Source organism: Aspergillus stella-maris (genome assembly GCF_047715825.1).
Source record: "Aspergillus stella-maris strain CBS 113639 unplaced genomic scaffold BDV14scaffold_14, whole genome shotgun sequence".
In the NCBI taxonomy this organism is placed as follows: domain Eukaryota; kingdom Fungi; phylum Ascomycota; class Eurotiomycetes; order Eurotiales; family Aspergillaceae; genus Aspergillus; species Aspergillus stella-maris.
In genome coordinates, this window is record NW_027396808.1 from 366,287 (window position 1) to 389,349 (window position 23,063).

At 52.7% G+C, this 23,063-nt stretch overlaps 4 protein-coding genes across 4 annotated transcripts; 2 read left to right on the forward strand and 2 right to left on the reverse strand.

The window, feature by feature from the left end:
- Positions 1-71: 71 nt before the first annotated feature.
- BDV14DRAFT_169911 (aminophospholipid-translocating P4-type ATPase NEO1) lies at positions 72-4,324 on the forward strand. Its single transcript, XM_073768123.1, has 2 exons — positions 72-2,189; positions 2,242-4,324. The coding sequence occupies exons 1-2, from the start codon at positions 377-379 to the stop codon at positions 4,209-4,211; spliced, it is 3,783 nt and encodes a 1,260-aa protein (XP_073630347.1). The 5' UTR covers positions 72-376; the 3' UTR covers positions 4,212-4,324.
- Positions 4,325-4,797: 473 nt separating this feature from the next.
- On the forward strand, positions 4,798-10,654 carry sec16 (COPII coat assembly protein SEC16; the record flags this gene model as incomplete). The annotated part of the gene is made up of 2 exons (XM_073771065.1): positions 4,798-10,021; positions 10,074-10,654. The coding sequence occupies 2 exons, from the start codon at positions 4,798-4,800 to the stop codon at positions 10,652-10,654; spliced, it is 5,805 nt and encodes a 1,934-aa protein (XP_073630348.1).
- Positions 10,655-11,206: 552 nt separating this feature from the next.
- Positions 11,207-12,804, reverse strand: BDV14DRAFT_31017 (checkpoint protein HUS1 family protein). Its single transcript, XM_073776507.1, has 5 exons — positions 12,672-12,804; positions 12,457-12,575; positions 11,567-12,398; positions 11,437-11,513; positions 11,207-11,381 (listed from the first exon to the last, which is right to left on the reverse strand). Exons 1-5 carry the CDS (start codon positions 12,712-12,714, stop codon positions 11,355-11,357), a joined length of 1,098 nt encoding a protein of 365 aa, XP_073630349.1. The 5' UTR covers positions 12,715-12,804; the 3' UTR covers positions 11,207-11,354.
- A 6,773-nt stretch (positions 12,805-19,577) lies between these two features.
- On the reverse strand, positions 19,578-22,929 carry BDV14DRAFT_169917 (GTPase-activating protein GYP7). The gene is made up of 5 exons (XM_073768124.1): positions 22,486-22,929; positions 21,065-22,430; positions 20,752-21,014; positions 20,384-20,702; positions 19,578-20,316 (listed from the first exon to the last, which is right to left on the reverse strand). The coding sequence occupies exons 1-5, from the start codon at positions 22,642-22,644 to the stop codon at positions 19,925-19,927; spliced, it is 2,499 nt and encodes an 832-aa protein (XP_073630350.1). The 5' UTR covers positions 22,645-22,929; the 3' UTR covers positions 19,578-19,924.
- Positions 22,930-23,063: the final 134 nt, after the last annotated feature.

A 23,063-nucleotide genomic window follows, 5' to 3' on the forward strand; every position in this document is an offset into this window, starting at 1 on the left:
TGACTGGTGCTCCGGTGGCCGCGCATTACAACTTGACGGAGAATAGGCCGCGAGATTACTTGCCCCAGACGTCTATGTGTACTTTTACGACAACCCCTACATTCTGCAAGCGACCTGACCTGAGTTTGGCTAATTGAGTTGTCAGGGGGAATATCCGCTGTGCGAATTTCCACATACCTTACTCCTTTCACACCATACGAATACGACGCCGTTGAACGATGGTCCCGTCGGGACACCCTGGAAGCAGCGCAGCATAAAACATTCAGCCAGGACATGACAACTTGCTTATCGGTACTGGAGCCAACCATTAGCTCCTCGTGCACCGGGAATCAATTTTGATTTGGTCTTCTTAACGAGCCGACAATCTCAAAACACCATGCCTTCATCCTCCGAATACCTACGCGCTCACGAGCGTGCCAGTATCGACTCTGACGACGACCTTGACCTGGAGGAGCTGGACCCGACATCGACATACAACAACTCACGAATATCAAGGGAGGAGCAATCATCGCCGCAGCAGCAAAGGAGCCATGGCCCGGGTATAGCTCTACGGAGCCTGCGCGTGGGCGCTGGAAATCGCCGACTATGGAAGCGGAGCATGTCCAGGGAACATGGGGAGGAAGATACGGCTGGCTTACTCGATAACCGTGACGAGGAGGGAATCCGACCATCGCATGCGAGTTCTCGACCATATACCGACGACGACGCACCGCTGCTTGATCGCCGGAGCTCCGTACGCTCTCTCGCAGATGGCGGACGGACACCGCAGCGGAGATCGAGACTAGGGTGGCTTAAGCCGAGTGCATTGTTTGGGTCTGGTGGTGTTGTTGGAGGGAGGAATACAGAGGCTGTGGTTAAGCCGCCGCGAGATGTGCTTGTTGGCCAGGCGCAACGCACGAAGTACCCGCCGAACGTCGTTTCGAATGCGAAGTATACGCCCTGGAGCTTTCTCCCTCGAACGCTTTACAACGAATTTTCGTTCTTCTTCAACATTTACTTTCTGCTTGTGGCTCTGTCGCAGATTATCCCTGTGCTTCGGATAGGTTACATGTCTACGTATATCGCACCCTTGGCGTTTGTTGTGTCAATATCCTTGGGAAAAGAGGCACTGGACGATATAGGACGGCGAAGGCGGGATGCAGAGGCCAATGCAGAGGAGTTCTCTGTCGTTGCCTTGGACAAAACAGGTGGAAGCAGGGCTTATCCTGTTGCTGAGAATGCCCATTCGCAAAAGGAGAACGTTCCTGTGATTATCAAGAGATCTCGAGACTTGAAAGTTGGCGACGTCCTGAAGGTCCGCAAAAACCAGCGTCTACCCGCCGACGTTGTGATTTTGAAGAGCGTTTCCAATGACGCCACGGTTGTTCGTGCGAGCCAGGAGGATGCAGCGAACAACGGATCATCATCGGCTATGCCTGACGCAGAACCCGAAACGAGTGCTAATGCCGATCAAGGCAATGAATCCGCCAGTGATACATTTATCCGAACTGATCAGCTTGATGGTGAGACGGACTGGAAGCTGCGCTTGCCGTCTGCGCTTTCTCAGACACTCTCCCTTACGGACTTTACGCGATTAAAGATCACCGCCAGCGGACCAGATAAACGAGTCAACGAGTTTGTGGGCAACATCGAGCTTCTGCCGCCATCGGGATACTATGACCCCCATGTTGATAAAACCGACGACCAAAACGAAGAGGATGATGAGGCGGAACAGAATAGCTCTGCGCCGCTTTCGATCGACAACACGGCCTGGGCCAACACTGTTCTGGCGTCCAACACGATAACCTACGCCGCTATTATTTACACCGGCTCTCAAACTCGAGCTGCACTTTCCACGTCTCCTTCGCGGTCAAAGGTTGGACTATTGGAGTACGAAATCAACAACTTGACGAAGATTCTCTGCGCCTTGACCTTGACACTGTCAATTATCCTGGTTGCTTTGGAAGGTTTCCAGCCCACGAATGACAAGGTGTGGTATGTTGCCATTATGATCTACCTTATCCTCTTCTCGACCATCATTCCCATGAGTTTGCGTGTCAATCTGGATATGGCCAAGTCGGTTTACGGTCGATTCATTGAACGGGACAAGGATATTCCTGATACCGTGGTGAGAACGAGTACGATACCAGAGGATCTCGGAAGAATTGAGTATCTTCTTTCCGACAAGACTGGTACCCTGACGCAAAATGGTGAGTTCCTTAGTAATATTGAGTAAACCAGAATCTATACTGACAAGACTAGAAATGGAACTGAAGAAGATCCACGTCGGAACTGTCTCTTACGCGAACGACGCAATGGAGGAGGTAGCCTCGTACGTTCGTCAGAGCTTCGCCGGAAACACTCTCACTACCGCTTCTGCCGCATTTGGCGCCCAAGCAGGACTTGGAGCCGCACCACGAACAAGAAGGGAAATTGGCTCGCGCGTCCGAGATATCGTTTTAGCCCTTGCGCTCTGCCATAATGTCACACCGACAATGGACGAAGAAGATGGTGTCAAGGTAACAAGTTACCAAGCATCGTCACCGGATGAAATCGCCATTGTACGCTACACTGAAGAGGTTGGACTGAAGGTCGCATATCGGGACCGCCAATCGATAGTGCTTGAGTCGACGGACACTGGTATTGTTGTGGTGCGTGTGCGCATCATGGACATCTTCCCTTTCACGTCTGACAGCAAGCGTATGGGAATTATTGTGAAGTTCGAAACGGATAAAGGCATTTTGGAATCACCAACAGAGGAAGAAGAGATCTGGTTCTACCAAAAGGGAGCTGATACTGTGATGACCTCGATTGTTGCGGCTAACGACTGGCTTGACGAGGAGACGGCGAACATGGCTCGCGAGGGGTTGCGAACATTGGTAGTTGGCCGGAAACGACTCTCTTCATTGCAGTATCAGGAATTTGCAAGCAAGTATAAACAGGCTTCTCTTGCGCTTCAGGGACGTGATATTGGCATGCAAAAGGTTGTGAGCGAGCATTTGGAGCGTGAGTTGGAACTGCTTGGTGTTACTGGTGTGGAGGATCGTCTTCAACGTGATGTCAAGCCCTCGCTCGAGCTTCTTCGCAACGCCGGTGTCAAGATCTGGATGCTTACGGGCGACAAGGTGGAGACGGCGCGCTGTGTGGCCATATCTGCGAAATTGGTGGCTCGCGGTCAGTACATTCATACTGTTGCGAAGGTCAAGGACAAATCGGCTGCACAGGAGGCCTTGGACTTCCTGAGGAACAAAACTGACTGCTGTCTATTGATTGATGGCGAGTCTCTGGCGCTCATGCTCACTCAGTTCCGATCAGCATTCATTTCAGTCGCTGTTTTGCTGCCTGCCGTCATTGCTTGCCGATGCTCACCAACTCAAAAGGCTGAAGTCGCCGATCTGATTCGCCAGCATACCAAGAAGCGCGTCTGCTGTATTGGGGACGGCGGTAATGATGTTTCCATGATTCAAGCGGCTGACGTGGGTATTGGTATTGTTGGAAAGGAAGGACGACAGGCTTCCCTTGCCGCCGATTTCAGTATCACTCAATTCCACCATATCACCAAGCTGCTGGTATGGCACGGACGCAACTCTTACAAACGCTCAGCCAAACTGGCACAGTTCATCATGCATCGCGGTCTCATCATTAGTGCCTGTCAGACCATGTACAGCATTGCAAGCCATTTCGACCCTAAAGGTCTTTTCATCAACTGGCTCATGGTCGGATACGCTACGGTCTACACCAATGCGCCTGTTTTCTCTCTTGTCCTTGATCGGGACGTTGATGAGCAATTGGCCAATCTCTACCCCGAACTATACAAGGAGCTCAAGACTGGCCGTAGTCTGAGCTATCGGTCTTTCTTCACTTGGGTGGGCGTGTCCGTCTACCAAGGAGCTGTTATCCAAGGACTGTCACAGATACTGCTGGACACCATCACTGGGCAACGACTCATTAGTGTCTCGTTCACAGCGCTGGTACTCAATGAGCTGCTTATGGTGGCGATTGCTATTACGACTTGGCACCCGGTCATGATTTTCTGCCTTCTCGGAACGGCATTGGTGTACGCCGCCAGTGTTCCATTTCTGGGAGAGTACTTTGATCTCAAGTACGTGATCACGCTCGACTGGGTCTGGCGCGTAGTCGCCGTCACTGCTGTTGCAATTATCCCTGTTTGGGCTGCCAAGCTGATCAAGCAGTCTTGGAGCCCACCCAGCTACCGCAAGGTGCAAGGATGAAGGGACTGAATTAATCTCTTTATGTATTCATATCGAGGAGCTTGTCCTATGAAATTTTTAGCGCTTCATACCATGTTTCATATACCAGATAGACTCATGAACAACGTACCTGCATTCAACTTCACTCTATGAACACATAGCCTCACGTGACAGTATGTAAGGTGGCCCCTTTACTCCTTAAGTACAGTTCTGCCGGCCCAATCCGCCCCCAAGGAAGACGTGCACTTGCGCAGTCCGGCTTTAATCACATCAGCGTCCGGTCAGGAGCATCTGCACGTCTGCTTTTCGCCACGCAATCATGAAGTCCCAGCTGTCTCCTTATCTCTGATAATTGTCTTTCTATTTGCGCAAAATTGTCCTAGATTTCTCTGCCCTTTTATCTCCTGCCATTCCTGCTTTTAATGTCGCCGAGATCCACGCCTGTCTTCCGTGCCCCGGGCTAAGTACCGTACCGTAAGTTGTTGTACCTTGTTGGTGTTGGAGATGTTGGAGATCGGCGAACGTGTCATGTCGGCGCATACGGCCACATACAAGTACTAACGTATTTCTTCATCGCGATTGCAGACACCTCTAGAATCTCGCAGCCATGGAGCACAGCGAGACAGAGCATCCGTCGTGGAATCCGGCGCTGCGATCGGACAGTTACGACGAGACGACCGCGCCCGCAACCATAGAAGATGCCCCCGTGTCATCATTACCCCCTTTATCGCCGACTGTGCAGGATAGCGTCCCGAGCGCACCGGAACCCTCGATTGACGAACCTATAGAGTCCACCGCGCCTTTAGTCACGGAAGAGGCACCTGCACCAGAGCCAGCACCCGAGCCAGAAGCAACGCCGGAGGTCTCAAATGATGAACCTACACAGCCCACAGAACCAGAAGCTGCCGAGCCAGAAGCAACGCCAGAGGTCTCGAATGACGAACCTACAAAGTCTAACGCGCCTTTAGTTACGGAAGCGGCACCTGCACCAGAGCCAGCGCCCGAGCCAGAAGCAACGCCGGAGGTCTCAATTGACGAACCTACGCAGCCTACAGAACCACAAGCCGCCGAGGTCCCAGTATCAGAACTGGAACCAGAAGTAGCGCCTGTGGCTGAACCTGTACCGGCGCCCCCGACATCCAACGAAGAATACTTCGAACAGAGCGAAACGCGGGCGGAGTTCCGGGAGGAAGCTGCGGAGCTTTTCTCGGCGGCTGGTGGTGAGAGCGAGGAGCCGAATCCCTTTGAGCCCGAGCAACAACCTACGTTTACGTCGACAATTGAGGATGAAGGGCAACAGACATATGATCAGTCCTATACCTTGGCGAACGGAGATGTACCGGAAGTGCAGACTCACCAAGTAGATGGAGCCACGTTGGAGTTGGAGATGGAGAATGCTGCAGCTGGTGGTGACTCTCTTGTCGCAGAGTGGCCCAATCTCCACCGAACAATTAGTCACGCCAGCTCCATGGGAGAAGTTAGCAGCACGAATCACGAGCTTTGGGGCAGCCCGAAGAGCGATGACCATACCCACGGAGATGAGGATTTCTTCGACCAAATAAAGACGCAGACTAAGCCGATCTATTTCCCGCCGGAGGCCGAGTCGCGATTCGAGGAGGGCGTGCCACTGTTGGATGATAACATGGAATCTCCTGTTGAGCAGACGACAGCGCCGGCGGTACCCCAGCCCAGGCAGATTGACACCGTCTTCGAGGGTGACAATAATGACGATGATGGATTCTTTAGCTCCGCTCAGAAAGCAGAATCGGAATTGGAACCACAAGGACCTTTCCACATCCACCGGAAGAGCACGTCTCAAGTCATGGACTCCTTTGGCGCGAATCAGGACGGGATTGCCAGCCCGCTCTCACCTACTGCTGAGGAGTTTGACGACATCCTAGCGGCTGCGGCTTCACAGTCACCTCAGCCGGTGCAGGAACCGGTCCAGGCCGTCCCAGTAGCTGAGGAGGACGATTTGGCTGCGGCGTGGCAGGCAGAGCTATCGGATGATGACCTCGAGGTTGCCCCTGTGGAGGAAGATCTTGCTGCTAAGTGGCAAGCGGAACTTGACGATGATGACCTTCTTCTCGATGACGAGCCCGTGGATGCAGCTCAGGATACCCAAATGGTCAATGGCGATGCTATGGACCCTGCGGTGCAACTTGGAAGCCCGTTCGGGACGCCACAAAGCGCCGTTAAACCCAAGCCTGCGCAGAACGCATACGTTCCCCACCAGCCCTCTACATCCGATCTAGTCGGTGTTCCCTTAGCAGGCGCTCCTCTAGGCACGAGTGCTCCTCAGACGGCAAACTACTTCCAGCCACGACCCCCACCTCCTGCTCCTATGAACAGGGCTGAGAGCTTCGCTGAGCGCTCTAAAGAAGGATACAAGTCTCCTTATGACCTTCCTGAAGATATTGCTCCGCGCCGCAAGCCTGCACCCAAACCCGTTGTCACTCCGGCCGCCGCTCTGCCTACACCACCGCCTCGAAGCAGCAGCATCCCGGCACCACCACCGCCGATGTCATCTGCAGGACCTACACCACCTCTCGGCGCCGGCTCTATGCCACCGCCAGCGGCTTCGACAACGACCCCAGCCGCTATCCCGACGCCCAAGAACTTCTATGAGGAGCTGCCATTGCCGCCAGTCAGAGCTCGCTCGCGGCCTGCAAGCTCAGGACGTTACGCCCCTAGCCCAAGCACGACAAGTACGCAGCCGCCTCCGCCGCCGCCAGCTCAACCGATCACTATGCCTCCTGCACACCCGGCAAATGATTTCGCACAACCCTTACAGCAGCCGGACAGATTGGGACCGTATGCTACTGCTCCCGGCTCTCTCTCGTCAAGTGCACCCGTCGTACCTAGCCTCTCCTCCAGATACTCCCCGAAGCCGCCAACACTGCAACCTGGAGGCAAGCCACCTGCTTCTCCTCGATACTCTCCAGCTCCACCACCGCTCGCTGGACCTCCCCCTCCTCAGCGCTACGCCTCACAGCCAGTGGGTATTCCAGGACAAGGTGTCGCCCTGCCGTTCCAGCCGCGCACCTCTAGCCCTCTAGCCCACCACGAGAAGGTCTCTTATCAACCGAATGAGCTCCGAAAATCTTCCCTACCTCATCCCATCTCTCCTGTGGAAATTCACCCGCCTCAGGTCGAAACCGATGTCCCCTCACCTCGATCTGCGCAGCAATATGCTCCTGGAAACCAAGTCTCCGAAGCCACTGCAGATGCGCCTAGCTTGCAGCCCACATCCCCACCCAGGAATCCATATGCCCCGCCCTCATATATAGAAGAGTTCTCTCGCCGCGTCAACAACAATCCGGCACCTTCGCCGTACGCACCGCCTCCTGAGGGATCATCACCATTTGTTCCTCGGAGATCTCACACCCAATCGCCAACTCAGCAACAGCCTAGTCTTGGCTTGTCTGTGCCAACAGTTGATCCTCTCAAGAGGCCCGCATCTGTTCACGCGCCCAGCTCGCCTACGAAGGGTCTTAGTGCTTATGCTCCGGCGCCAGCGCCAGTTCCCACCCAACCCCGGCCGGTCTCGCAGTCGCTTGAGTTCATCCCACCGACCGATGGGCGGGAGCAAGACCACCTTGAAAGATGGAGAGGCGCACCTATCTTCAAGTTCGGCTTTGGTGGCACGGTTATATCATCGTTCCCCAAGCACATTCCTCGGTATAGCGCAGGACAAACGGCTCCGAAGATCAAGACCATGCCCGGCGAGGTCAAAACCATGCAGCTTCGTGACGTTGTCGCATTCCCAGCAAGCATTGCTCACCATCCCGGCCCTCTGAGGAACAAGTCTAAGAAGAAGGACTTAGTTGCTTGGCTCTCTAGTAAAATTGCCGCCTTTGAGAACGAGGGTGTTCCGTACAATCTCCAGGGTCTCCCTGACTCGCATAAGCGCCATGACGAGAAGATCCTACTGTGGAAGGCTGTGCGTGTCTTGGTTGAGCATGATGGTGCCGCGCAAGTCACACCTGAATTGCAGAAGTCTCTCAGAGATGTCATCTTTCCGCAGCTGCAAAATTCTGAATCGGAGGTGACATTCGGTGACTCCGTCCAGTCGTTCGCTGCTGAGCCGCTGACTGCTGCTTCTCAATCTGACGCTAGCGACAAGTCGTTGAGCCAAATCCACAACAATCTGCTTCTTGGTGACCGTGAGAAGGCTGTATGGAAGGCAGCGGACGATCGTCTCTGGGGTCACGCTATGGTCATTGCTTCGACTCTTGACAAGTCTGTCTGGAAGCAAGTTGTGCAAGAGTTCGTTAGACGCGAGGTTCGGTCCGCAACTGGCAACTCCGAATCTCTCGCTGCTCTATATGAGATCTTCGCTGGAAACTTCGAAGAGAGTGTCGATGAGCTTGTTCCGCCCTCCGCAAGGGCCGGGTTCCAGCTTGTCAGCAAGGTCGATGGCCAGGGTACTTCCAAGGATGCTCTTGCTGGTCTCGAGTCTTGGAAGGATACCCTGGGCTTGGTGTTGAGTAACCGCAGTCCTGATGACCACCAGGCGCTCCTAGCTCTTGGTCGATTGTTGTTGTCTTACGGTCGCGTCGAGGCCGCTCATATTTGCCTTATCTTCTCACGGGCAGCGATGTTTGGAGGCCCCGATGACCCTCAGGCAAACATCGTGCTTCTTGGTGTGGATCACGTCCACTCTGCGCCTTCGGCTCTGCTTGATGATGATGCTATCTTGCTTAATGAGGCTTATGAGTTTGCTACGTCTGTTCTTGCTGGGTCTCCTACGGCCACCCTTCCTTACCTGCTGGCGTTCAAGCTTGTCCACGCTTGGTCGCTTACAGAACAAGGGCACAAAACAGAAGCCCAGGCTTACTGCGATGCTATTGCTGCAGCTCTTAAGGCTACTACCAAGCCAACAGGATACCACCACCAGCACCTATTCTTCGGTGTTGATGAGCTATCAGCGCGCCTCAAGCAGACTACAGGTGAAGGCTCGTGGATCTCGAAGCCCAGCATGGAGAAGGTCTCTTCCTCAATGTGGAACAGATTCAGTAGCTTCGTTGCTGGTGATGACAGCGATGCTGCCTCGACTGGTTCGAAGGGTGGAGAAGGTGAGGTCGGACCGTTTGCGAAGATGTCCGGTACACCTACTGTTAGCCGTTCGCCTTCCGTAACGGATATCTACGGCCAGTACCCTATGCCTGCGGCACAGCCGATCCACTCTGCTGGGCCTTCCCGCTACGCACCGAGCAACCAGTATGCGCCGAACTCCTCGCCTGACCAGGGCCGCGGCCGATCATCGCTTGACTCCCAGAGGTCTGCCTCTTGGGGAGCCCCCTACGGACAGCGGCGTGAGTCGCAGGAGTACACACCACAGCCTGAGAATCCTATGTTTACGGGTAGTCCGTTCTACGGCTCGCCATCAGTTGGCTACCAGTCTACACCGCCCCAGACATCATACATGCCCCCTCTCGCGCCTGTAGAGGAAGACGGCGCCCAGCAAACTCCGTCTCAGCCAACAGAAACACCGCAAGGCCTCTTTGGACATGGCTCGCCCTATGCACCTAGTAACCAAAACTCCTTTGATCAGTCATTTGGCAATGCTGTCGCACCTGAAGTCCAGGTCAACGATGTCGACGGGTACATGCCCCCTGCCAGTACTGGCTATGAGCCGCCTTCGACCATTGGGCCGGCTGTAGAAGTGACTGAGGGTTCTGATGACGACAAACCTCGCAAGAGGTCTATGATGGATGACGACGAGGACGATGACTTCCAGACTCGTTCTGAGGCTCTGAAGAAGGCTGAGAAGGCGCGCAAGGATAAGGAGACTGACGAGGCCTTCCGGAAGGCAGCGGAAGCTGATGGTAAGTTCTTTTTGCTCTTAACTCGAAATATATCGCAGCTAACGGTATACAGCTGCCAAAGCCACACCCGCAAAGAGCTCCTGGTGGGGATGGATCAAGGGCGGTAATAAGGAAGATCCCAACGCCGCCGCCGGCAAACCCATCCGCGCGAAGCTCGGCGAAGAAAGCTCCTTCTACTACGACAAAGATCTCGGCAAATGGGTCAACAAGAAAGACCCCAATAGCGCTACCCCTGTCCGCGCTACACCACCGCCCCCCAAGGCCCCCGGCCCACCCAGCCGCACCGCCAGCGGAAGCAGCATGCCTCCACCCCCCGCACCAATGGCCGCAGGCAGTCGACCCCCCTCATCTGCCGGACCACCACCACAACTATCGAGCAGCCCAGCGTCGTCACTTGGTCTCCCGCCAACACCAGCCCTGGGACCCGCGAGATCTGTGTCTACCGGTGCTGTCCCTCCAGTTGGCGCCCCGAACTCCCGTCCTGGAAGTTCTGCGGGCCCGCCTCCTAGACCATCTACTTCGCTCAGCCATGCTGCGTCTATTGATGATTTGCTTGGTGCTCCGGCTGCGAGGAAGGGTGCTACTGCCAGGGGCAGGAAGAAGGGGAGGTATGTTGATGTTATGGCGCAGTAGATGCCCCTCGACCACCATTATAGTACCCGAAGATCTCACTCATCTTCCATCCTATCATCACATATGGTGAAGTGTATACTCTGATCCTTTGCATCGCAACCCTTGCTGTTGCAAACTGCATGCCGCACACTATCCACTATCGACTCGAATAGTGTCCGGCCTATCTTTGGTTCCATTGTTTCGGGCGTTGTTCGCTCCCTGCAGGTGCACGTGCGATCGACTGATCGGCCGGATCTACTGAATCTGGATTCGTCATCGTGCATTTTCATTTCCGTTACGCATTCATGTATATTTATCCCCCTTACCATTCCCATTCCCCTTCCCCTTCTAAACCCTTGTTTTAATTCCCCATTTTCCCATTTTCCATTTTTTGATGCTTTTCCTATGTTCTTTCCTATGTTCATCTCATGACAGCTAGCTATTTGGTTCGGGTTCTCTCTCGATTTATCTAGGGGAGAGGATGGGCCGGGTCAGATGGGCTTGCTGAAGTTGTTTATGAACTATGATTGTGATCTATTATATAATAATACCATACCGCTTGATGATTCTTATATGACTGTTACCTGGATGGGATGTTCGTGCTCGTGAGAATGCTTGTATAGATCATGATGTTGGATGTTGGACTGGATTTGGTCGAAGATTGTGGAATGCATGGAGGTAGTCGAGTCGATGGGGAGTAGGGCGAAAGAGGACGCTTATTTTAGTTTAAGTAGGAGTTTATGTAGTACTGTCTCTGTCAGATATGCCTCGAGATTGGCGCGAAAGCGTTGAGGGGGGCTCACCGTTAGGCATGCGTCCTGCTCGTCGTACCCGCTGGGAGGGTATACGTATAGAACGAGGGCGGTTTCGTGGATGAAGCCTTGCCTCAGTCAGTTTTCAGTTCTAGCACATTACAAGTATTGAAGTACTCACAAGCAACAACTTTAGGACTCAATCGTCCAACACTGAGAACCCTTGCCCAATCTCTCCCATCGATACGCACCTTGGCCCATGAGCTCTCGTCATCAGCTGGGATGTTCTTCATCCTTTCACTAGGCAATTGGTCCATTTGGCTCTGGGATAATTGGCTCGGGTCAAGTGCAGGATTATGAAGGCCAGTCCAAACACTTGAGATCCGCAGCGCATCCGTCGCCACAGCGAGGCGTAAAGAGCCGTGCATGTTCGCAGATAACTCGAGTTTAGGTGATATGCCTGTCCCTGCCATACCAGCGGGATGCTCAGATGTCTGCGTAGACGAGACGCCCGCTGTTGTAGCAGCAGAGGCAGCCTTAGGTGAGGAGTCGGTTGCCAACTTTGTGAATCGCTCGGAGATGGACTTTAGCTGGAAGAGATCCGGCAGGATAATATTCACATCTGGATCGCGACATCGCGGCTCATGGAGCCCATCGACTGCAGACTCATGCAGAACCTTAACGGGGACTTCCTGCGTGATAAACGTCTCGCGTTCGCGGCGACCTGGGGCTCCTGTCGGAGGGCCCATGGAGCCCGGCTCTGCGGATACATTTGTGGATTCAGAAGCCTCTGGGTTCGCGATCCCGAGTGGGTTGGCGCTTTTCGTCCAACTCTTCGCGCGAATGGTTAGTGCTAGTAGTGGCACTTTACCCTTCTTCGTCAGTCTCAGCTGCACCCATTTTGCGTCGGTTGCGGAGCGTAGGGCGCGGTGGAGAGCGCTGAGGGGGACTTCAAGGTTTATGACGCCTGTGTTTGATTCGAGGGTGTACTCTGTGTCTTCGAATATGGATTCCTAGTCTCTGTCAATACTAAGACTGAAGGTTACGAGTGGAGATTTGGCATGGACATACAACGGGTAAATGCGCCCATACTTGCGTTCCCTGGTCGGGAATAATGGTGAATCGGACGACAGACTCCTCCAGCCTCATCCAACAGATTTTGCCGAGGGAGGAGAGGGAGCCGACTAGTTCTGCTGAGTTGTTAGTAAGAGGTTGGTAGATATGAGGATGGCTAGGCTGGGATGGACACGCGAAATGACGCGGTTGGGCTGGAGGGAGACACGTACTGGTGAGGGTGGCGGTGTTGGCCACTTGAGTGCGGAACCGCATGTTTTCATGGTAGCATTTCTGACGGTCAAAAGAAACCAAGTCTGAAGTAGCTCAGCGCTACTACTACTCTGTAGTCAATGCTGGTCGATCAATTAGAGTGGTGAAGTTGAATTGGCGTGGACATTGGTGATGGCGGCCGTTGTGGAGACCCGGATTTAAGCTCTAATTCCATACAGAGTATCTAGTCCTCACGCTGGCTTCTCCCTCCTCTCACGGCGACAACGACACCATATCCAGAATGCCTGCTGCAATGATGCTCGGGCCTGCAGAGTGACCCTGGCCGTTTGATCCCTCTCTCGGAACGAATGCTAAATTCTATATGGACGCAAGGAAATCTCCCTGGCTCGAGTCTACGCCATTTGGAACAACCCTTCATTGATTGTTGAGCTTTGAAGATTCTCATCTTTAATGACCAGAGTTCTAGAAAATCGAGCCCATGGTCAGTTATTGGATGCGCCGTGTCAAACTTACATTCTTCGCAACAGCTCTTACGTCCTGTAGGTACACCGATACTTGGACCTGCACCGCGAAACAATGCTGAGTGCTGCTATTTTCCGAGCCATCCGAAGCGGGTCAACATCCAGCAGCGATGCAGCGGCAGCCACCTCACTGATGCGCAGATTCGTGTCACGATAGCAAGGGCCAAACGCGGTCCTTACCGCGTGGGTGCAGGCTGGAGACCACCGCCACGTCAAGTTGTCAAGACTCAAGAGTCAAGAGGCTGGAGCTCAGCAAGCTACCCGGACCTTGTTCTGGCCACGGTTCAAACCCTTGTCGAATAATTGTGGCTGGTGTCTGATAGGGAGATATTCATCTACCTCAGACATGTTGGTGGACTTCAAATCTTCAATTTTATAACGGTATCCACTGAACCACCGTGCTGGAGCTCTAAAGGGGATTTGCCATTGCAAACGGCCATCAAATGGAAGCGATGAGAAGAATATGAAGGGTGTCTGACTGAGTCCATGTCTCAGTTACAGCTTGCTGCCCTATGCAAGGGGGTCCGATCGCTGTCAAGCTTTTCTTCCAGATTTTCACGAAGAATTTTGAGGCTCCTCAGCGGGGATATCAAACTTCCGCTATAGCAAGGCAACACGGGTGACGCGAACCAGACAACAATATTACTTGGTTATAGCAAGATGGGCGCGTTGAACGGACCACGAATTATGGAAGCTGGAGAGCCTCTTTATTTCATGCATAAAACCCACAGAGGAGAATGTTGTTGTAATTCCTGTTCTGGCATTAAAATAGATTATAGACGGAGTAACTACGGGGCAGGACTTATACTAGAGGCAAATAGTGCGAAAGAGGCAACCCCTTTTGGCGCCGCTCCACTTGACGCGTTGGAAAGCCAAACGAGATCGCAGAAAAGCGCCCGTCGCCCTCAATTCTCCTCTGCAACTTATTGGCTGCTTATTCTTAGTCCCGGGGGTCTTCTGTGTTGTTAGCCAGAGCTGGGCTTTCCCTTCATCCACTCGTTTTACTCTCTGTTGACGCTCGTTCCTCCCCTCGATCCAACTCACCTCAACTCCAACTATCACCACTCACCACCACCACTACAACACACCACACCACACCACACTTGCATCTCACCTCTATCTCTAATTCTCCCCTCTTACGCTCATTCCCACTCTTCTCAACTGAATACTCTCTTCTCTCTCTTTACCCCCCTCTCCACTCCTTCCACTCGCTCCTCCTTATCCAGCTACTTGAGTAAAAAGAGCTTGGTGAGATCGCGTCCCAGCATGCTTGCTCTACAGTCACGCTTCGTGTCTTCTACTCTCGATTTCGCCGCGCGACCTCCGTCGATCAGTCCTCGACTTTGAACTCAGATTTTGAAACATCCTTGAAACTTTCTAGTCCCCGACCTTCTCCAAAAGCCCGTGCTCGTCATGGCGAGCCGCGTCAGTCCAACTCATCGGCCGTTTCAGGCGCCCCCCACGTTAGCCCCCAAGGCCTCGAATCACCTCTCCGTACCTAAATATCACGTCGTGGACCCTCTCCTCGGAAACCTATCACCAGAATCAACATTGCAAGCGCTATCATCCACCGACGCGGTACCGAACAACGAAAAAGTCGCCCACGATATTTTGTCTAAGAGTATACTTCAAGCCTCACCAACTGAACGAGCCCTTGGGATACGCGCCGCTATAGCTGCTCAGAAACTAGGACAATGGTATAAAGAAGTGCACTCATGGACATGGCCGAAGCGAACAGAAGCCCAGCTCGGGAAGGGCTTTATTCCCCCGTCAAATGCGGAGGAGTCCGCGTGCTATGGAAGCCTTCCGGCAGCTGTCGTTGAGGAACATGAGAAGCGAATTGAAGAGATCCGTGATGGAATGGATAGTTTGGACGTTGAGGAATTGAAGGAGCACGTCCTCAATGCCCACATTCCAGGCCGGTCTCGACCTTCGTCAGCCAACAGCACCATGTCTGTGCCTCCCCCACTCAGCTATGTGCAGTTGAGTGACTTTACCGCCGTCATTACTGCTACCATCCTTCGAGCCTTGCCGCTTCTATCTCGTTTGAACGCTCTTCTTTCTTCCTGGGACGTACGACTATTGGTCCTCAGACAAATACCGGGGCTACTGCATAGCTTACGATTTGTCCGGTCAGAGATAGGTGCTGCTTTGGGTCTATTGAAGTCTTCAAATCCGCCAACTGAGAAGGATGTCTTATATTCCTTTGCGAACTACCACGCCAAGCGGGCAAGTCTTGAGTCGATAGTGCTAACGGCAGGTCGGAGGATGGACCGTATACTAGATTCGCTTGATGGACGTGAAGATTCTCTCCCTGAGAACTGGATTGATGATCTAGAATCTGCCGAAGCCAACTTTGCGTCTTGGGTTATGCAGGCTGAGAAACGAACTGTGGAAAACGAATGGCGGCGATTATCAGCTCGCTCGACCACCAACAAACCTCCCCAAACAGAAACAGCGCATCCGGAACCTCCTCAGTCTGAAGAACTTGATGAGTCTCCCGCCGATGCTGCCGACCTCGAACCGATGTCTCCATCATTTAAATCTGTTGACTCGGCAGACATGTCTTTCGAACCTGAGATTACATCTGCGCCGCAAACACGACTTCTTCCGCTGCAGATCGGACGCACTCCCCCTATGGAAACCATCGTCGAGGAGATTGGCAGCCCTTTCTCTCGTCCCGCCTCCCAAGCCGCTGGCAGTATTTATTCACCCTCAGTTATGAGACCAAGGACTGAGCCTCAATCGCCTACGCCGTTGTCATCCAACCTTGTTGAGTCCCGGGAAGCGTGCCCAGTACCGATTATGCAGTTAGATGCGGTCCACGAAATTCCTACTCTCACCCCTACGACAGGTGTGGATGTTGCCGATAACGATGATATTGAAGCTGAAAAGGCGACGCAACTTCCGCATGTTGAAGAGCAGGCACCTGCGCTTGAGGAGCCCAAGCTTGAGCAGCTCATCGATCCCAGCGCGGAAACTCTAACAGAGACCGCCCAGACTGCTGGGGATGTTGACACCGTCGATAACGCGTCATTGTCACCCGTTGACGAGTCAGCTCTTGAACAAACTCCGCCTCTTCCCACAGAGCTCGTCGAAAAGACTTTTCCTATCCCCGATCAACAGATTGTGATGACCTCCGATGAGCTGCCGAAAGAGCTTGAGCTGGAAAAGAGCGTGGCTCAGCAACCTACTCCTGTGCCGCATGTCGAGGAATCTCTACCACTTACGGAAGGTTCTACCGGCGAGACCTCTACAGTATGGAAGCTAGAGACAGTAACGAGTTCTGATACTCCATTCAGTGACATTGATGTGGATAAAAAGCCTGTCGATGCGGTCGAAGCTGAAAGGCCCATGCATCCCACTGGAACCCCAACGACAAAACCTCCTGCCGATGCAAATGCAACTAGCGAGACATCAGCCATCTCTTATTCGGACAGCTCGGATCCGGCGACGCTTGCAAACGAGGTGGACGATTCAAACGAACCTCAGTCTCCTCAACCAAACACTTCAACAGATATTCAAGCAGATTTCATACAATCCGAGGAGCCGAGTCTGCCAGTCGAACCTCGGTCCCAAGCATCTGCTCAGGATCTTCCTCCGCAGGTGCAAGCTCATCCATCTGAAAACCCCGTGGAAAGTCAGCAATTGCCTTTGAATCAAGCTCATGTTGAACCTAAGCCGATCTCAGAAACGAAGGCTGTGGTATCTCCAGATAGCAGCTCACTAAAGGTCAACCAGAACACCAAGCCAATCATAGTGCGAAACGAACCCACTGCGTCGCTGGCTACTCAAAACAGTGATACCTCATCAATGGTTATGGCCGCCTCGAGGCCCGCCGAGGGACCTTACACATCTGCGGCGACTGATGTTCCTCCTCACCCAGAGCCAGCTGAACATGAACCTATCACGCACGATATCGGCACACCTGAAATATCTGCAGAGGCGTACACCCCTCCACCACCTGAGCGTTGCACAACGCCCCCTCAAGATCATGTGTCATCTCTTCCAAACCTTTTTATGCCGTATGATAGTAGCAAGAAGCCTTCAGAGAGGTATCCCTCAGAGGAAGAACCCGAGCAGGAAGAGAAGAACACACCGAAGAAGCCTTTGGATAGTCCTATCAAATTGACCAAAGCCCGCCCTGGTCTTCTGGACCTGAACAAGGACAGGCAGAAAGCCCGTGCGCGCCGGACATCTAATGCATCCGACGGCTCCTTGTCTGATTACCCATCACTTGTGTCAAGTCCGGAAATGCCAGAGCCACGGACTTCTTCATCCAATGGGACACCACTGCCTCTTGAGACCCCTCCACAATTCCACAAGGATTTGAAATCATCCAAGTCTTCGCGCCCAAGTAACGATCATACTCTCCGCGAGGATCGCCTGGTCCATCTTGACGCTCAAAAGCCCTCTCCACGAGATGTCTTTACACACAACAGAACCCTCAGTCTGCCGCTGCAACGCTTTATCAATGAGAGCATCGACGTGAACTACGAGACTGGTTCTGGTGGTGAAGACGATATATTCAGCCCCAAATCTTCAGTACAAAGAAAGCCTGCAGAACGGCGGCTGAAATCAAGATTGACAACCACGGCGAATGCCACCAAGCGGTCTCGCATTCAGCCCCTAGCACCCACCCGCGAAGCCAGCTCCGGGCCCGACTCCGAGCCCTCTAGCGATGCACAACCGGCAGCAAAGAAGCACGACGGGAAAACATCATCCGGAAACTCCCCTAAGCCCTCTACATCCGCCGAAGCTCTCAAGAACAACCCCACAGCACGTCTCAAGAAACAGTTGACTGCACACCCTAGCCTTGAGAGTATTGGTCCTTACAAGTCCAAAGGCCAACTTCGGAACGTCCCAGGCACCACTATGGGCAAGAACAGGTCTCGAGCATCGTCTGTGAACAGACAGGCAAACCGGCCCAATGATCAAATAGACGAAAAGATCAACTCAATTCTTACCTCACTTCCGGGGCACATTCACCTTGTACCGGCCGACCAAGACGACGACGCGATCTCAGTGTCTTCCTCTATGCCTTTTGGACGTGATAGAGTACGTTCAGAGTCACCACTAGGCACTCCATCACGCAGCTTCACCCCTACGCCATCCCTTACACTGCGGCCTGCGATGGCTCGTAGGCGATACTCACACGCTCCAGAGGAGAGTTCAGTGAAGCTTTACCATCTCCACCGTAATGGCAGGTCAGCTCCTACCAAGCTTTTTGTCCGAACTGTTGGTGAGAATGGGGAACGCGTCATGGTCAGAGTTGGTGGAGGATGGGCAGATTTGGCAGAGTACCTCCGTGAATATGCTATCCACCACGGTCGTCGACATGTCTCTGAGACACCTCGCGTCGAGGTCGAAGGTCTATCATCTCGTGATTCCCCAGGCTATTCGCCGCCCGGTAGCCGAGTTCCTTCAGGCAGTGGACGTCCTGCGCCAGCTCGACCTCGGTCAGTTCTTAGCAACCGCCCGGCTTCTTCACTGGCAGTCCGCAAAACAAGACGTTCATCTAACGTCTCCGATATGGGTGATCTCAGAAGACCCAGTAACGACGCACTCAACGTCTCCTTTTCTCCCACGTCCAGCAACTTCCCTGGACGACGACTATCTGTCTCCTCCAATGTCTCTGCGGGCGCTATGTCGTCCGTTAGCGAAGCCCGCCATGGCTCTCCTGGTGCCCCTAATATGCCCCTTGGTCTCGCTGGACCGAAGCCACGGGCCAAGCGCTCCACCATCAGCCCCGAAAGCGAGGCCTGGGTGGAGGATGTCCTTGGACAAGCCCGACGTAGCTCGTCTCTCAGGCCGTTCAAGTACACCCTACCGTCTCCAGAAAACGATACCGAGGGCAACCCGACGCCGACGCTGCCTAAGTCACGAAGTATCAGCGACATTGGCAAAGCTGGATCCAGCAAACGTGTGGTCCTACGCGGATTGCGCTAGGATTCGGCAACCTTCTCCCTTTTTACCTCTTCTACCAAGCCTATATATGGCTTTCACCCTATATCAGGGTTTTATCTCGACAGCAACGGAAAAGTTCTTTCCGCTTCTCTTCCTGTCCCATTCTGCATTTTGGAGCGCTTCTTTTGACCATTTTTATCTTTTTCTGCTTCTTAGCGAGTTGCATACCACGCGGGCATCATTCAAAACATATTCTGTTATTTTTTCTGACATTATTTTGGTTGGCTATACACTTCTCGGTTTGGCTCTCTTGTTGGCACACGGTACATACTATTGTTTGGTTGCTTATTGTCTTTCGGTCCGGTTTTGCAGAAAGATACCCTCTGATAAAGGTTAGGTTAGGCTAGGTTAGATATCATTGTCACTTTTGTTCTTTCTTGTTATTTTGGGTTAGATGTTATACATCTTACATAGAGCGGTATATATATATATATATATTTGCTTGGCAAGATATATCAACAGTTTACTCTTGACGACCAGTAATCTATGTAACCCCCTGCTTAGAGACAAGCTTAAACTGTAATTACCGAGAACACACTGCCATAAGCATAACTTAAGAGCCGAACCAGAAGCAACGATGAAAGTTTCAATTCAGATCAAATCAAATCAACTCATAGATGATACCATATTCTAAGGAGACCGGAGACCGCAAGACCCTAACGCCACCAACCCAACCAAAACGCACCATAGATACAGCAAAGATATATAAACACAGCGAAAGAACCAGATGGAACCATATCTCGTAATAGAGCTAACTCAAGCGACTAAGGCTTCGCACCAGCACCAGCGGCAACAGAATCATTCGTCTGCTGATTCCAGAAGACGTCCTTCCTGAAGAGGTCGCGTAATTCGGTGGATATTACCTGGGCGCTGGGCTTATCGCCTGGCTTTGAGCTTGATGCTGACGCTGATGCTAATGTTCCTGATGCTGTATTCGTTGGTCGCTCGGGAATTTTGCCCTTGCTGTTATTATTCTGGTCCGATTGCGACTGTGATTCGGAGGTAGACTTGCGCTGCTGCAACTGTCCCTGTTTCGACGGAGCAGGGAAATTATTCTTCTTATCTATTGCTTCGACGGCTCGGCCGAAGCGGTGGAAGAGGGCTTCTGCGCGGGTGAGGATGGGGAGGAGGTCCATTGTGTTGGAGAGTTCGTTGACTAGCCATATATGTTAGTATACCACACCCACAGAAAGAGCTTGAAAAGAGATTTAAGGCAAACGTACTATACTTCAAGACCTCATCGAAGTGCTTGAGGTGCTCCATGATGACATCTCTATGTTTCTCCAGGATCGCAAGTGCAATGAAGAGGTGGAAGTTGCTGGATAGGTAATCGGACCACAGCGTCTCCCAAAGACGGAGGACGCCCGCCCATTCGAACTCGCGCTTGTACCAGACCAGCAGCATGCGGAAGAAGAAGAAGAAATTTGTGCTGTCGGCGGATTGCAAGTGCAGGTAGAGTTGGGGGTCCATGAGTTGGACGAGGTGGTCTAGGGTTAGGAGTTGGGCGCGCATGCCGGATTGGTCGCGGAGGAAGTTGCGTTCCTAGTACTTGTCAGCAGGGGCGTAGAAGAGGTTGATGGGATATGTGTACCATTCGTGTCATGAAGTTGACAAATGCCCAGAATGCAACTGCGTCGTCCTGCATGACTGCGTATATCGGCGCGAGTAGATCACTCATTCCTTGGACGTAGCCAAGATCCTTGTTATACTCGTTGTACGTTAGGAGCATGTCCTTCATTTGCTCAAGATGAACATTCGTCCCGACGTCGGCGAATGGAGAGTCTGGGTCTGGGTGAGGAATGTCCTCCCCAGCAAACAGGGGTATCGTGCGATCTGTACGATGGACATCTTTCTCTGCATACCGTTAGAATTGAGATAATCAGGAAATGAATATTTGTACGTACCTATTCGGTTCCTCTGCTCCTTCCACCACTCCTGCTGTTCGGCGGTAGAGTCGCCTTCTACCATTCTCTCCCACCACGCGCCCTTTAACCGGATGTACTCGTCTCGCCTTGAATTCATCAAGGCCTGACGATCGTCATGTGTACTGTCCCATGGATAAACCTCGAGGAGGAAAAGCCAAGCCTCTTTCCGAACCCCATCATTCGGATCTAAGCCTCCATGGAAGATTCTTTCTTTGACCTCATCGGCGGTGAGTTGTAGACGTCCGGTACGCTGATCGAAGAAGCCTTTCCACTCCTCGAGAGTGACTGTCTTTCGGCGCTCCTTAAGCGACATGTTCCCCATCTCAAGATCTAAGATTTCGAAATCGCCAACGGAGCTGTTCTCCATCTCGAGGACATCCTGGGCAGTCCATATTCGCTGGTTCCTTTCCTTCTCGCTCTGTTCCGAAATGCTCATCGCCCATCGGGCAAGGTATATCCGAGCACTGTCGAACTCTTCTTGAAGTGTCTGAATTTCCGGCGTCCTCAAAAGGCGACGGACTTGAGGGGGGATGATAGGGTTGTCGGCGATCTCATTTGCAGTGCGTCTCGTGAAGGTCGTTATTTTGCTTAATGACTCGAGGACCTTCCATCTCGTCTCCTTGATTGCCTTCATGAACGGATCCATGCCCGCATCGTGCGGCGCGGGTCCGCTTTTCTGAGCCTGGGCCGGTTCTTCGTGCGACTTTCTAGATCCGTCCACTATAATTTTCTTTCCGAATGAAATCTGATCTTCTTCCGAAGGGTTGATCAGATAGACGGTGTTGTCAACAGTTGACCGCTGCACGTCAGCGTAGTTTCGGAGCCATCGTAGAACCTCATCTCCACCCCAGAATATACTTCCATCTTCACCAAAGGGATCAAAAGTTTCCCTCGTCCGTCTTTTCTTCTGTAGTATTGTCGACTCGCATTCGCTGTCATGGAAGAAGAGTGCTGGGAAGCTGTCACCTGCGCGGGTATTGATCACAAGACTGCCGAACCACCAGCCTAGGCTTGGAGGCCGCACAAGCAGAGAATATACTTGTGATAGTGGGACGGCAAATGCGTAGAGACCTATTGGGTCCTTAAATGTGGTTGTCTCAGGAAGAGCGGGTACGAGGTATTTCTGGCGCGGCGTTTCGTCTTCTGAGAGGTCAACTTTAACGTAGGTATCGTAGGCATCGCCGAGAGCGGATTCGGGGACCCAGGCGAGGAGGTAAGATGAAGGGTCGGGTTTTGATGAGCTGGAAGAAGCGTTGTTCTGAGAGGAAGGAAGGGGTTTTTGTTGGACGATGGCGATAAAGCCGGGAATGTTATCTTTCGAGGACGGAGTTGGGTGGACGTATACCTAAGAACGAACGGATTAGTCCGGAACGTAGAAGTAAGATCAGGGTATATGGCACCTTGCTCTTCGAGAAGAGAAGCCTCACACCCTTTTTTGATGTGGCGTGGGCGATGGTATTGTATTCATCTTCCTCCTCGTCGCTGACGTCGAAGAATGAAGCAGTCGGCGAAGGCGGCGACGGAGGAGGGGTAAACTGGACGTTCCTGGAGCTCGACATCCTGGCGCTGGGAGACCGGGTGTATAACGAGCCTCAGCGATGTTTCTCAACGTTCAGTTCTTAATCTAGACTGAACCTGGTCCCTGGGAAGGCAAAGTGGTGCAGCAGTTGAGGATTGACGTAATCAATCAGTCGCGGGGTCCCGGCATGTGATTTCCGCAGTGGTGACAACTCCGCTACAATGAACTGTAATCACCTTCACTGGTATAACCAAAGCAATGATGCTCTTCTATCTCGTTTGAAGATAGAACCTGGAATGAGAAGAAAATGTCCAGACAGTTGGAGTCGGCTTGCATCGGAATTCCATGGTCGCACCACCGGCTTCGCCACAGCCATTCCGCATCCAGGCAGCAGCAAAACATACTACGAAAACATGGACGGCGCCATTTGATGCCTTTTTCAACAACTCCGTGATGGTA